The sequence below is a fragment of the Vipera berus genome (genome assembly GCF_964194415.1).
Source record: "Vipera berus genome assembly, chromosome: 3".
Classification (NCBI taxonomy): Eukaryota; Metazoa; Chordata; class Lepidosauria; order Squamata; family Viperidae; genus Vipera; species Vipera berus.
In genome coordinates this window covers 20,065,471-20,081,736 of record NC_138204.1, presented here as the reverse complement: position 1 = coordinate 20,081,736, position 16,266 = coordinate 20,065,471, and the positions used below count along the sequence as shown (strand labels likewise).

The 16,266-nt window shown below is 37.3% G+C and overlaps 1 protein-coding gene across 1 annotated transcript in view; it reads left to right on the top strand.

Annotated features, from left to right (window-relative positions):
- Window positions 1-4,205: 4,205 nt before the first annotated feature.
- Window positions 4,206-16,266, top strand: part of BCAS4 (breast carcinoma amplified sequence 4) — a gene marked incomplete at its 5' end in the record, with an annotated part of 45,143 nt that continues 33,082 nt past the window's right edge. Inside the window, 3 exons of the mRNA XM_081322753.1 lie at window positions 4,206-4,430; window positions 13,322-13,393; window positions 15,788-15,889. Of these exons, the coding sequence (XP_081178879.1) occupies window positions 4,206-4,430; window positions 13,322-13,393; window positions 15,788-15,889 (399 nt within the window). The remainder of the gene's footprint in view (window positions 4,431-13,321; window positions 13,394-15,787; window positions 15,890-16,266) is intronic.

Sequence of the window (16,266 nt, the reverse complement as noted above, 5' to 3'; positions counted from 1 at the left end):
ATAACTTGCTGGGCACAAATTACTGTGTAACTCTCATTGTTTTGCTTCAGCTATCACAAGTAAAGACTGTTGGCATTGCAAATGAGCATGTTTCTCTACCATTTGAGTTATGCAGATAATATAACACTATTGGCTGAAAATAAGGAAGACCTGGAAAAAATGAAAAAAGTAGGATTGAGTCTTATCAGGAAAACAAAGAATGACAATGGCTGCAGATGGACATGAGATGTTTATAATTAACAAGGATGAAATTGAGTTAGCTTGAGAATTTATCTTCCTTGGATAAAAAATTGTTCACAATAACAGTTCTACTCCTGAAATCAAATGCAGGATAAAATAATAATAATAATAATAATAATAATAATAATAATAATAATAATAATAATAATAATAATAATAATAATAATAATATAAACAATAATAATAACAACAAAACAATAATAACTAAAAATAATAAAAATAAAATACTAATAAATACTACTACTAATAATAATTAATAATAATAATTAATTTTAATTAATAATAATGTTGGAAGGGACCTTGGAGGTCATCTAGTCCAACCCTCTGCTCAGACAGGAAGCCCTATACCATTTCAGACAAATGATTGTCCAGTCTCTTCTTAAAAACTTCCAGTGTTGGAGCATTCATAATTTCTGGTGGCAGGTTGTTCCACTGATTAATTGTTCTTAGGTCACACGGCAATGGTTAACATGAATAAGATCTGGAAAAGCAGAGATATTGATGTAAATACAAAAAGGCTAGTTAGAGAAATAGTCTTCCGTATAATGAGGTACAGGTGTGAGATTTGGACAGTAAGGATGGCTGATCGAAGAAGAATTGGCGCCTTTGAATTGTGGTGCTGGCATAAATTATTGTGTAAACCATGGACAGCCAGAGTAACCAACATAGAGATGCTGAATCATATAAAGCAGATATATCATTAAAGCTAAAATCACAAGACTACAAAGCCTATAAAGTCGCCAAGAATGAGACGTGACTGAATTATTAGAACAACTAGAGAACATTTGATTCAAATGAAGAAGTGGGAAAAATACCAGGGTCTCCTTAAAGAGGAAAAGTAGGGGTTAATTTATGATAACTTTAAGAATTTTGTCTAGGCAGTAATTGACAGTGATGATGTGGGGATGTACAATAAGTGCAAAAAAACAAAAAAGATCATTTCCAGGATTACTTTCCGATTTCATTTATTTAAATAACCCTATTTAAATTAAAAGGGACGCGGTGGCTCAGTGGGTAAGGACGCTGAGCTTGTCGATCAGAAGGTCGGCAGTTTGGCGGGTCGAATCCCGAGTACCGCGTAGCAGAGTGAGCGCCTGTTACTCGTCCCAGCTTCTGCCAACCTAGCAGTTCGAAAGCACATAAAAATGCAAGTAGAAAAATAGGGACCACTCCGGTGGGAAGGTAACAGCGTTCCGTGCGCCTTTGGCGTCTAGTCATGCCGGCCACATGACCACGGAGACGTCCTCGGACAAGCGCTGGCTCTTCGGCTTTGAAACGGAGATGAGCACCGGCCCCTAGAGTCGGAAACGACTAGCACGCATGTGCGGGGGAACCTTTACCTTTACCTTTATTTAAATTAAAATTATGGAGATGGAGGCCTTTTTATTGAATGCTTATAGTTTGGTCATATAGGTAGTCCTCAACTTACAATTGGTTGCTTAATGACCCTTTCAAAGTTACAATGGACCCCCCCAAAATCTAGTTACAACCCACTTTTGCAATTATGAGAAACACACACAGGCATACACACACTACACTCAGGTAATAGCACTTTGGGCACTTGGCAACCGGCTCACCTTTATGGGTGTTTGCAGTGTCCCGCAATCATGTGGCTACAATTTTTAATGGGTTTTTATTTTGCTGACTACAGATATTGTAGTCAGAGGCAGAGTTAGTTTGTAAGTTTACAAAGGAATAAAATAGTACAGTGAGTTGGTGCAAACCAAATTCAGTTAGATTGCCTTTTTCTTTTCTGTTACTCATATATTTCCAGTTCCTTTGCTCCTTTATTCTCACTTCTTCGCATAACAGTTTTCCCCAAAGGGAATAACATGACAAATACTCATATGTATGTGGAGTATTGCACTGAGACAGAAATAACTCTTGCAATATTATAAGAGCTGTATTTGCAAAATCTCTTTTGCAAAAATCTTTGTACTCTTTCAGGTTCATAGTTTCTACTGTCTATAGAAAATGACATTTTCAAGTTTGGTAAATTGATCCCTGTTATTACAAATGTTAGTCTTTCAAATGATATGATTAATGAAGGGAAGGGAAGGGAAGGGAAGGGAAGGGAGGGAGGGAGGGAGGAAGGAAGGAAGGAAGGAAGGAAGGATTTCTGATGCTTCCTGCCAGCTTCCCACTAGGAAACTCTATGAGGAAGCCAAGAGAAAGTCAAAAATCTCTTCTACTCCCACTGTTTTTTTTTGCCTGTTCATGATCGTTCTGGTTCTCTGTTTAGGTAAGAAAAAACAACTGCAACTCTATTGCCTCTGAATTCACTATGGCTTGTTTCTGACAGTCTGGCTGCAATATGATGACTTTAATACTTACACAATAGACAATGGTGGAAGCTGTCTCACCATTCCATGAAGAACAACAACAGGAGGAAAATGTACTTCTGCTTGCCCTGTGTGTGTGTGTGCATGCATGCTCACACGTGCACTATATATACCAGTTTGGTCTAGCAGTTATGACATAAGACTAGAAACTGGGAGGTCATGAACTCTAGTCCCGCCTTAGGCACAAAGCTAGGTGTGTGACCTTGGACCAGTCACTTTCTCTTAGCCCTAGAAAGGAGACAAGGGCAGAATACTTCTGAGAAACTTTGCCAAGAAATCTGCAGGGACGCCTCCAGGAAGTCTCTGAGAATCGAACATGATTTAACAAAAATATATGTATACACGGACACAGACACACAGCGGAGAGAGCCAGGACCAAACTAAATTTGATTTGATTTGTTGTTTTACTCTGTTCTGCACTCAATTGGAACTGCATAATGAAAGTACTGCTGTTATGAATCTATAGAAGATGCCTTGGATTCAATTGCAACCTCTCCAACATGTATTTCTTTGAAACTTCTCATGAACGAAGGCAAATATACCTATCCTGGGATAATGTTGCAGGATGCAATAAGCATTGGTTCCTGGGACCAGAGGTTTAGTCTTTCGAGCTTTCGGACTCGTGCTGGCCTGGAGCCCATCCTCAATGAACTCCTCTGTAGTGGAATATGTGCTTTGGGCTATTCTGTGTGTGGTATGCAGTGCTTTTTTTGTAAAAGAAAAAGGTGCCGGAACTCACACATGTCATACAACCCGCCTTACCTACCCTACAAGGTTCCATCCAAAAAAGGTGCCGGAACTCCGTTCTGAGCCTTCTATGACAAAAAAAAGCCTTGGTGGTACTTATATGACGCCTGGATGTGTTTGGCTTTTCCGTTGTTGAAAAGTTTTAAAACTTCTTCGAAGTCTTTCCCATTAGAATACCCCAAAGCAATTCAAATTTTAAGAGAATAGTCAAAATTATCAAAGCAAAACTGTAAAGTCGCGTACTTCACATAGAGACGGACACAGAGCTGGGGTAAAGATGAGTTTATTCTGAACAGAACGAACTGGGGAAACAGGGAAGCCTGGCGTCTATTTGTACCTGCCCAGGTGGATGGCATCCAATCAGTTCAAACCTGGGCTTCCTGCCAGTGCAGGTGACAATGGGTGTAGATCCTGGCTTCCCACCAGGCTGACCATGCCTGGGGCTGTCAACAGCTTAAGTCATTAGGCTTATCCTGAGTGAGCAGTTATCGCCCGAGGCTGTCCAACCCCTCTGCTGATCTGCACCATCAGCCTCCTGCTGTGCTGTCCTTTGTGTATGCTGGGAGGCATACACTGCAAAAACCATTCAGCAACAGGAGAAAGAAAAAGGATTTGGGGGGAAAAAGAAAAGTTGACGCTATTATTTACTCAAAGGCGGCTCGAGTGAAAATTCAGCCCATAGTTCCCAAAAGCGCAATTCTGGTCCCTGCTCGCTAGGGGGAGCCCCGACTCCGTCCGCGGAAAGCCAGGCGCCCGGAGGAGCCGCTTCAAAGCCGGCCGCCGCCACTGCAAAGCTGCGCCAGGAAGAGCGGGAGAGGCGCCAGGCGGCTGCCGGCTGCGCCTAGGCTCCGGTCCTAGAGAAGGCGCGCGGCTGCCATGAGCCAGGCGGCCGCCGAAGGGGGAGCTGCAGCCTCCCGCGGCTGCCCCTCGCCGCCCGCCTCCTCCTTCTCCGCCTTCCCCGCAGTCGACGGCTGGGCGGCCGAACTGATCGCAGACGCCGCCGAGGACGGAGAACCGCGGAGGAAGGCGGCAGTGGAGGAGAGGGAGGCCGGCGGAGCTCGGCCGCTCGCTTACTGTCTGACCCCTGAGACCGGGAAGGAGGTACGGTGTGAGGGTGCTGGGGTCGCCGAGTGGAGCGAAGCGTTGTAAAGGGGTCCCCCTAGGCATCCTAGGGCTTTATGCGCCTCGGGGTGATGCTTGGGAAGGGAAGGAGATGCTTGGGGAGGGCGCCTGTGTTCACACGACCCACCCAACCCCAGATTAGCCTTCCGCGTTTTAGTTTAGCGGGTTGTCCGAACTTAGCCCGTGTGCCTAATTCTTGGTTCCGTAGATGGTTCAAATCCACGACACTGAGTTCCTTGACTAACATGGGTTAATGGGTCGTATGGAGGCAGCTGAGTGCTAGGAATTGAGGGCTAGCATCATTTAGATCCGTGCTACTCTGAGGGTTTGCCTCCTTATGAGCGTGCCTTCTGCTTTTTCTTTATTTTGTTAAGAGATCACCTAACCTCTGGAAGCAGTTATTCCACAGTGCAGTTATGGCATCCCTGTATAACAATTTAAATGATCCGTTTTTTAAAGAAGTGATTAACTGTGATTAACTGCATCTTTCACTAGCGTTTGATCCACCATATCCTTGGGAATCATTACCTGGAATTGCTTGCACACTTTTTTTTCTTAAACTTTCCAGTCTTTGGAGCCAGTTTCTCTTCTATTTCTGTTACAGTTCAATGTTTAAATAAAATGGAAAAAGTCACTAAGTGGAGACAAGGGCAGAGGTCTCATCAGTATTGTGAGGCCACTGCTTGGTCTGTAAATATTTAATTGGGAAATGTAATTTTAAGATGGAATTGACCCATTCCCTGGAGGGTAGGCTATATTTATATTGCACTTAATGTTCAAATCCAGTTTAAAACATTGATATTGGTATCTAAAGAGTAAATTATTGAGCATCATTTGTGTCTGTATGGGCTCATTTGGCTGTTAACCACAATTGACACAAGGAATAGGCCATTTTTCCATGTTGCACCTTTTTTATAGAGTTCAAGTTCTGCCCAGTTTTAGATAAGGCATTAAAAACTTTTTTTCAAGCTGTTTTTTTAAAGGTTGTTCAGTTTATTATGTTAAATTCATTTTTAATTGGCTGATTTTCTGAATATTTGAGCTGCGATTATTGTACTATTAGCATCCAAAAGTATTTTCAGTTGGCTGAATTTCTGGATAATGTGAATTGCAAATTTTGCATTGTTAGCATCCTGTTTTATACATTTTTTAAAAAAAATTAGAAGAGTGCCGTGTAAGAGAATAATTGATTTAAAAACTTAATACCCAAAGTAATGAGCAGGCCCATTAATAAAGTACTTTACTTGAATTATATTTGTTACCTCACGCACACAAATAAAAATCTTTTCAAGCATTTCAACCTAGTTAAGAATTTTCAGGGCACATAGTTGCATTGCAGTATGTTGGAAGTGATCTTTTTTGAACAAAGCACAACTTTTTTTTTATGTTACTGTCTTAGAGTCAGTGTTGACGGCCTGGAGAAATCCATGCAGTTTTCTTGGCAACATTTTTGAATGTGACATAATAGAAATTGGAATGGAATGGAATAGTTTGAATGGACCATGGAGGTCTTCTACTACAATCCCCTGCTCAGGCAGGAAATCTTAATACCATTTCAGACAAATGGCTGTCCAATCTCTTCTTAAAAACTTCCAGTGTTGGAGCATTCACAACTTCTGGAGGTGAAGAGTTCCACAGATTAATTGTTCTAACTATCAGGAAATTTCTTCTTAGTTCTAGGTTGCTTCTCTCCTTGGTTAGTTTCCATTCGTTGCTTCTTGTCCTGCCCTCAGGTGCTTTGGAGGATAGCTTGATTCCTTTTTTGTGGCAACTTGCCATTTCCTTTCTTTCTAGGGCTGAGAGAGAATGACTGGCTCAATGTCACCTGGTTGGCTTTGTGACATTAGAACTCGCTGTCTCCTGGTTTCTAGCGTGGTATCTTAACCACTACACCAAACTGGCTGGCCATATTAAGGTTACTGTTGAATAAATCAAGAAATATTTTGTAAATATTGCAAAGAGACAAACACCAGAATGAGAGCAACTTTGGCAGATCTCTCATCGGGAGGGTTGAGTAGATTGTTAAGATTTGTATGAATCAGAAGCACTGTGCTGAAATTTGATTATTGAGAGTAATTTGGTAAATGTGTTTGTGTGTGCGTGCATGAATAGAACAAATATAAGCAAATATATGTGAATTTTCCAGTTTTAAAAATTGTAAAGTAATAGTTTTGAAATTTGCTACAATTTTCAATTCTTATAAACAAAGATTTAACACATTTCTTGAAATCTGGAAGTATGTAATTACACACACACACACACACACACACACACACACATTATAATATACTGTATATAATTGGAAGGAAAGAGAAGAGAACAACTAGTAGCAAAGCCGATGAACTCAGTTGCATAGCAATACTACCGGTATATAAAGGTCTTTTAAAATGCAATTCAATCTGAATTAAATAAAATATTATATATATTTGACTTTGATTATTTGCCATCAAGTCGGTGTCAGCTGTTAGTGAACACACAGTTTTCTCCATGGCAATCTGCCTAACCTGCTTTTTCATGTCTTCCAACTGTGCGTTCACTAACAGTTGACACCGATTTGATGGCAAATAATCAAAGTCAAATGTATATAATATTTAATTGAATTTAACTCAGATTGAATCACATTTTAAAAGGCCCTTACATAGTGTTTAAAGTAATAGTGTTAATAAAAAGAAAAGTGTGTGAGGAAAAATAATAGACACACATTAATGAAATGAAAACAGTACTTTTGCCATAAGAGTTGTATGTCTCTATGTATAATATATATGAGGGTTATCCAAAACAAATGACATGAGGAAGAATAGAGAGAATTTATACTGTTAAACGTTTAATACCTGAATTCTGACATTGTTGATATTTTTAATTACTATGAAATGTAGATTCAGGTAAATGAGTGATGGCAGAATCATTTGTTTAAGGCAGGGGTAGGCAACCTTGGCTCTTTTATGACTTGTGGACTTCAACTCCCAGAATTCCTGAGCCAGCTGGCTCAGGAATTCTGGGAGTTGAAGTCCACAAGTCATAAAAGAGCCAAGGTTGCCTACCCCTGGTTTAAGGAGATTGAGAATTCTAGTCCCACTTTAGGCTTGAAAGCTGGCTGTGTTACTTTGGGCCAGTCATTCTCTCTCAGCTCAACCCATCTCACAGGGTTGTTGCTGTGGGGAAAATAGGAGGAGAGAGTATTAGGTATGTTCACCAGCCTAAATTATTTATAAAATAATAAAGATGGGATAAAAATAATCTAATAAATATATTAATTTTAAGTGGTAAAATAGGTGCCTTACTTGCAGGAACCTCATCTTTAAAAAAATCCAAACCCTCAATTTGGCTCACCTGGTTGTGGCCCATCCATTTTGGGAAGTGTGATGGTTGTCATACTTCACAAAGCCCAAAGCAGTCCTTGGAGTAGAAGTTGCATGCTGATAGTTAAATCAAAGTCTTCTCCAGTCTGACACAACCATAGTATATGTGAACAGTTTGACTTGGGGTGGGAAGGCTGAACTGAGCAGAGTAACTGAATGAGGTTATTGTATACTTTGCCTCTATCTCCATTTTTTCCCTGTGACTTGATTTAAAGAGCAGACTTATTTGCTACTTAATAAATAATATTTTTTCCAGAACAAATTCAGTGAATTTCAACTGACTCCTCATGAAGAGACTTATTCAGATGTTTAAATGTGTATGTGTGCATGTTTAGATTCAAGAAATTATCTCCCTCAAGACTGTAAAGAGCAAGATAAATACCTAGATTAGAGTGTCAGTTTTCTCTTACTTAGTTTTTATAATAGCATCAATAGTGTTTTATGTGCTCTGATTAGCTCAAGGGAAGAAAATGTCAGGTTTAGTTTTGCTAAGAGTCCATGCTATTACTGCTGCGTGATGACTGTTACTCTTTACGTTTATCATGATTGTTTATGATTGTGGAATAATGTCTACTAAACTACCATGCCTCAGCTAATAAAAACAAACTAGCACAATTGTTTTTGAACATGTCTGTTAGCATTCATCATGCCCCATTCAAATCAAAATACAAGATGTCACAAGCTTGACTAGCTGGGGTTGGTTTAGATATTCTATAATTAACTACATGAACTTGTCCACATTTCTGCTGAAGTAAACCATCTTTACATAGGATTCTTTCCTAGTAATTGGGTTAAGTGAATATATTTGTGAGGCTACCATTAAATACAAATAGTATTGCAAATTATGTGTATGAGATTTATTGGGAATGTTTTCTGGTAATGACTTGTTGGTTGTTCAAGATTGTGTCACTTCTCACCTTCACTTCTAATCTACCATCTTGGGAATTCCTGGTGGTTTCCAGTCAAGGCTTACCAGATCCAGTACTGCTTAACCAAGTGAAAGAAAAGTGAACATATAAAGCTTTAGGCACAAAATTTATTTCCTGTTTATTTTACTGACGATGAGTGAACTCAAAATGATTATTTCAATTAGGGGTGCAAAATAATTTTGCTGTGGGTTTTGGAGAATTGGTGTGTTCTGCTTCTGCCAGACTTCATAATATCAGTGTTTGTTTTTCAGCAAAAATAAGCAGAAAACCTTGTGTATGAAAAGAAGGTACAGTATATTATTGAAAGTAGTAAACAAATAGTAGTAAGCAGTCAAAAAGTATTCTGAAGAAATGTGTATAGAAGAAGTCTGTGCTGGAAAATTGTTAAAGAACAAAAACAAGATAAATTATTAAAAATTGTGCAAAAATTAACAATACTTAAGTCAGAGAAAGAATATTGCTAGGAAGTATTGTGAATATAAGTAACAATGGAATTTTTGTAGATTTTTAGAGTGAAGTTCTGCTATATTAACATGAATAGCAAAGTAAATGGGATTTTTAGTGATCTCCTTAGTTAGAACATCGAACACAAAACAGAATCGTAGGGCTGGAAGGGACCTCAGAGGTCTTCTACTCCAACCCCTGCTCAAGGCAGGAGTCTTTGTATTATCCCAGTCAAATGATTGTCCAGTCTGTTTTTGAAAACCTCTGGTGATGGATGTGGTTGAATAGTATCTGAGTGAGAAATAATAATCTCCTGAAGGGATATAGAACTGTTCTGTTCTTAATTCCTTCTTGAAAAAAATGTGCGTCTTTCCTCCAAGTTTGTTATCAGCATAACAAACTGTATTGATAAATATAATCAATAGAACTGTAATTTGAATAAATTTGCGCCTGCCACAATAACTATCTGAATTCATGTCACACTGGGGACAAGGAGGACAAGTGATAGCATGTCAGTTTTGAATTCCAAATGGTACATCATTTACAAGTGACAAAAATTACATAATGTGGATCATTTGCTTGATGGTGTCATTAACAATGAACAATATTTTCTGCCTCTAATTTTTGTTGCTTGCTTTCTCACAGTGGCATGGCAATAATTATTTTCATTTGAACAGAAGAAAATGATGATTGAAATCCCATGGAGTCAAAAATGAAATCTGACTTAGGAACACTTAATTCATATCAGAATGGCATTGCCAGATATTATAGCACCATATTGAGCTACCTGGAAACATAATTTAATTTCTGCTTCTTCCTGATTTTACAAAAACACTGCAGAATTTAAGGGCCTGCCCTAAAGAAGTAGTCTTTCAATCCTTTTTCTCCAACCCTGCCATTCAGAAGGTCTACTGTTGGTTGTGTTTCTTCAAAGATTAGTAGAGATAATGCTCAAATAAGTATAGGTAGTATATTCTGTAAATTTAACCCACTGTCTGTCTGAAATCTCAGTGGGAGTATCAATTTAAATTTGTTTTTCAGATAAACAAGATGAATTGTTGAAAATACTCCTCTGCTTCCGTCCTTGTTTGTGTTTTGTAGCAATACAAAATTGTATCAAAAGACAATTCTTTTTTTTATTGAAAAGTTTTAGAATACATTTTAAAAACATAAACTCCCTCCCCCCCACTTGCCCTCCCTCGCTCTTCCCCCCCCCACTTCCCAGAGCTGAATACAGGGTATTAACTTTTACAAACTTAAGCTAAAATATTTATTTATTTATTTATTTATTTATTTATTTTATTTATTTGTTTTTATAAACCGCCCTTCTCCCGAGGGACTCGGGGCGGTGTACAGAATAAAGTAGGCATACAGAATGAACAATAGTGAAAAAAACAATAGTAAAATACAAACTGGGACCCCAATTAGAGCTATCAGGCCAGGCCGGACTGCTGGAACAGGTAAGTTTTTAATTCGCGTCGGAAGGTGCGGAGGTCGGGGGCCATCCGGATTTCGGTTATGCTAACTAACTAAAAAAAACACATTAAATTCTATCACACTTTAACTCCCCTTAAACATAACTAAATAACTAATAATGAATACCTAATAATACATCATATAAAACTAATACTTATTCATATGCTAAATGAAACTTTTTAGTCCCATATTTATTCTGAATATACTCGATCCATCTTCTCCATTCCAAAATATATCTGTTGCGATTGTTCTTTCAAATATGCTGAAATCTTTGCCATTTCCGCCAGGTTTGAAACTTTCAAAGTCCACTGTACTATAGTAGGCAGTTCCTCCTTCCAATATTGAGCTACTAAAAGTCTTGCTGCCGTAATTAAATTCAACATCAATTTAGTATCTATAACAGTACAATCTGTAATAATACCCAACAGAAATAACTGTGGAGAAAACCTTTTCTTTTTCTTAAATATCTTCTGCATGTTCCACCAAATTTTAATCCAAAGACAATTCTTGACTAATAATAGATATTGAGCTATATGATAGATTTGTGTCAATACTTCATAGGCTCATAATTTAAATTCTAAAAGCAGTTTATTTAAATGTCACAGACTTTTGCAAAGCTGTTACTGACAAGAACTTAAGGTGTATTTATGCTATTTGTTATCATGTTCATTTTCTAAATTGTATGCGGTATATGCACAATATAATAGCTTGGTGATTGCAGGGCTATCAAATGGCAATGGGTTTGGGTGAACAATTGTCATATGTAAAGTGATCCTAAACATCCTGCCTGTTTGTGGAAAGGCCACCAGAGGAAATAAGGAGAATATGATGTAATGTTTATGTAAGGCCTGTTCCTTGAAATATTAGAAGAGACGATTTCAAGTGATAGTCTGTGACCTAAAAAGTTAAATATAACTGTGATAATGGGGGATTATTTAAGTCTTTTAAAGGTGGTGTTGAACTTTACAGAAATAGATATATATATATATATATATATATATATATATATATATATATATATATATATATATATATATATATATATATATATATATATATATATATACTGGTATGTGTAAAAATGGATATGAACTGAAATACAGAAAAAAACAAAAGTTATATTTAATTTTGGAATCATAACTTTTAATAGAGTAGAAATAGTATAATAGAGGTAGTCCTTGACTTACCTTATGGTGACTTAGTGACTGTTTGAAGTTATGATGGATCAAAAAACAAAATTTGAAATTCTGACAGCCACCCCACCACCCCGCAGCTATCCCTAAGTCACATCGTATTTTGGGGGTGCTTGGTAACCAGCCCATATGTATGGCTGTTTGCAGTGTTCCACTGTCACATAACCATGATATATGATGTTTTTTGCCACAAGTTGGCATGTATTTCCAGTTTCTGACAACGTCCCCTGTAGATAATGGGTTCACTTGATTCCCTTGGCATTCGGTTAATGACAGCAGATTCCCTTAATGATTGTTGCAAAAAAATTGTCATAAAATCAGGTCAGTCAGAGGATGACCCACTTAATGACTGGTACTTCTTATGACCGCAATGCCAGGTTTGCTTCTAGTCATAATTCAAGGATTACCTGAAGTGATAAAGTAGGGGAAGAAAATGTTTTTAGAACAAATAATGATGATGGCACAGAAATCAGGAATGTCATGATTGTTTCACACATAATTCTAACCAAGATTTTCTAAAACATGGTTTGCTGGATAAATGATAGTGATCTGACTTGCACATAAGCCATAATGGATGATACCACACATAGTGTTAAGCTTAAAGTACACAAACTGTTTTTAAAGGCACTGTTTGTTTTTTAAAAAGACAACTTTTAATGGAGTACCTAGTTATACTAGGAATATCTATTTTAATTCACTTCAGATACTTAGTATTTTCACCTTTTAATCATGCTTCAACAATAATTTTGAATAATCTTTCTCAATCTGATCCCAAACTGAAAGGCATCAGGTTGCAGAAGATCATCGTAAGATAATAGATTCTATTACATCTCAAGCAGAATTTTAAAAAATGTTGCTGTTCTATAAACATTCCAAATTTCTGCTAGGCCGAAGGAAAGAAGTTTGATATTTGCAGCAGTTAGCTTTTTTCTGTCATTTTCCTTTCTAAAACATGAAGTAATTGGAAAATTATGTGATTTTACTGTAGATTGTATTACATGTTCCTTTGAAATGGTATTATGAGAAAAAGGACAATTGTTAAAAACTTAACCATGTATTTATTTCAGATTCGCTCAAGGACCATTTTATTCAAATTCTAATAAACATTGTAAATTGGGGAACTTGTTTCAAACAGATTGTTAGATGTGGAGCTTAAATGGGCTTTCGCCAACAAGATGCTTTCTGCAAGGATAGTGGGTTGCTATGATTTTGGAAGGGATCCAAAGAAGAATATTTTTCATGCTTGTCTTCAAGAGAAAACATGGAGAATTATGTTTGGCAAGCATGGCCTTTTTAAAAAATTGCATTTTGTATATTGGTGTATACTATCTAATGAGAAATAGAAAAAAATATTTTCAACTGTCAGCATTTAATTTTGTTAAGTAAGTCAAGTCATTGAACTTTAGGATGTTCAGAGGGTTCTCTCATTTTGCAGAGGCAATAACATTAGATTATCTCTTTATTTTCAGATGAAAGAATTAGAAGGATGTATAGAAGAGATGTTAATAAGGCTGGATGAATTCTGTGGTATGACTGATATGGTATGTTCAGCTTCTGAAGACCTTGGAGAATATAAATGCTTCCTCTTTATGTTATCTCCTCTGGAGGCCATCTTGAGAGTGATTTAGAAACAGCAGCTCAGCTGCAGTGAGCTGTGTGGGAAGAGGGAGCTACAGGACTTTCTCTCTTCTCTCTCTCACACTCCAGCACGCGCACACACACATACACATGCTCACATTCTTCCTGAGGCAGCCATCTTGATAACAACCTTCTCTGAAATGGTTTTTATTACTGAGAACAGTGATGATTAAGCCACAAGGTGGCACCATGGTGCACTAATACTTGCAGGCCTAGACAAGTGCTCTTTGCTTGTAAATTTTACGTACACCATTCTTACCTGCATGCCTAGACACGATAAGGAGCTCTGCTCACAGATGTCTCCTTGTGGCTGTTTGAATACTATATGAAAGATTTCCCGTATCAGCTCTATAAATTTGCACACTCAACCCAAGGTTTCCCCTCTATTTTTTTAGTGGAGAAGAAAAGCTAATGCGATGAAGTTGATAGCTGTCCAAAGGTCATCTTGGAAAGTGACTGTGGACTTTTTACTTTAGGACCAAAAAACAAATTCCCAAGAGGCCCACTGATCTTGTGTCATGAAAACTGACTACAGTAGTTTGCAATTGGTGATTTAAAATGAAAGTATTGATACAGTCCTATTCATATCATCAGTTCAAATACAGCATAACTTCATCTGGTTGTTCTTTGCAGCCTCTTTAATCAGCACTTTGCATTGCAATGATTTGTGGGGGCCCTTTTTAACCATTGCATTCTAATTCATAATAAGAGTGATGCACATCAGCTTTAGAAAACAGTGCTTAAAAGTCCTTACAAAAACATATTTATCAAGTATGTAGTGCATTGCCAAAGGGAAATTTACTTTTCCTAAGTATATATAGGTTGTTTTCATAGGTATTCAGATTCTACCATTTCAGATTTCTCTGCTTCACTTGCAACCAACAAAATATTTAAGGTTACTTTCCTGAGAATTATCTCTGTTGCTTTCAAGGACACATGTTTCTGCATAGATAATGGTAGAATTATCTTTGTTAGTGTTTCGCCTTGCAACTTTGTTGTCATTGTTTTCTTTGCTGTCTCTTGTATCCAAGGAACAAACAATTATTTTTATTGTGTTTTTATTGGTTTTAAAAATTTTATAGTCTGCAGTTCAATATATTGTAGTATATTACAGTAATAATGGTTAAACACAAGAGCGTGAAATACAGCAAGAAAAATAAGTACTAAAAGCTTAGAACTCGAAAATAATGTGATTTCCTGATGAGTCTTTTCTGCAAGGACAATGTCTTTGAGACTTGGCTTGTATTAAGTTTTTTGATACAGTTCGTTCTAATGAGATTTTTTGACTAGTTAACAATAAAAAAATCACTTTGATAGATTCAAGTATTCAGATTTTCCAGAACACTTTTTATCTAACCTCTTACAGCAAAAGAGAATCAACTAATTCTTCCTTTGATCCTAATTAGAAATTTTAGTAGACAAAGGAAAGCCAGTGAGAGCTTTGGACAAGGGTAGCAATTAATGCTGATGTATTCAAAATCATATCCCAAACTTGAAAGAAGCAGGGGTTAATACATTCAAAACAAAAGTATAGTTCAATGACAGGAGAAGCTCATGGAGAAACTACTCCAAAATATAATGTTATAAACATAATTACAAACAATTCCAATGGTGGGAGGAAGTACAAGGTATTAGAAGAAGCCGTTACTCGAGTCTACAATATAGAAAAAAATAGCAATGTAACAAACATTGTTTAATATGTTAACTACATCACTATAGTTGTTGTTACTTTATCCTGCCTTTTTTAATTTTTGGTCAACTCAAGGAAGCAAACATATCTACTATTCTTGCCTCCTATTTTCTCCACAGACCCACCCCCCCAGTCCTGCTCCAGTTTTATAGTTGCAGGATGCATTGTCAGCTAATTAGTGATAGGCAGAAGAGGCTGGATAGCAAAACCAGAACAGATATCAAATAATTGTTTTTCTCATAGCATGCTCTACACAGAATAACAGAACAGCAGATGTAAAGAAAGCCTGCTAGGAATCAGCTGTGGGTGGAGAAATGTATATAATTCTTGCAACCTTAAACTAAAATATGAAACATTCTGTGGCTTGCATAGTATGTAGACCTAGTAGCTGGTAAAGGAACACACTGTCAGTGTGGCATAACTGAAGATAGCTATGGACCATATAATTCCTAGGAAGGAATCTACTGATGTGTTCATTTACACTGAATTTTCTAAAGGACAATGTTTGGCGCTATATAGTACATAAAATGATATTACTTGTATTATTACAGTATACTAAATATGTTTTTGTATTTATTGCTTTCTGATACTTTTTTTTCTCATGCAGATTAGGAGTGATACATCCATTCTCTTGGAAGACATGATTCCACTTATTAAGGCCAAGGTTTCAGAAATGAACAATGTCTACACAAAAGTGGATCAACTAGAGGTGTGTTGCTTACATTATGTAAGGTTGGACCAGAAATCTGGGCTTTCAAGCAGGTATAGTTTGAAGTATTTAAAAAGATTCTTACCATTAAGAATCATTATACCGTTATCAAAAAATGGTGAAAAAGTGGTGGATCATTTTTTAAAAAAATTAGAATTCACTAAAAACAAATGTAAATAATGTAACATATACCATTCATACCAATTTTGGATAAATAACACTGTGCACCACACTATACAACAGACATGTCAAACTCGTGACATCACGTGACATTGCGCAATGTATTGGGACGGTTTTGCCATTGCCGGCAATGGGGTGGGCACGGCTTCTAGATGATGCATTCGGCCCATGGGCCGGCAGTTCGACACCCCTGCTAT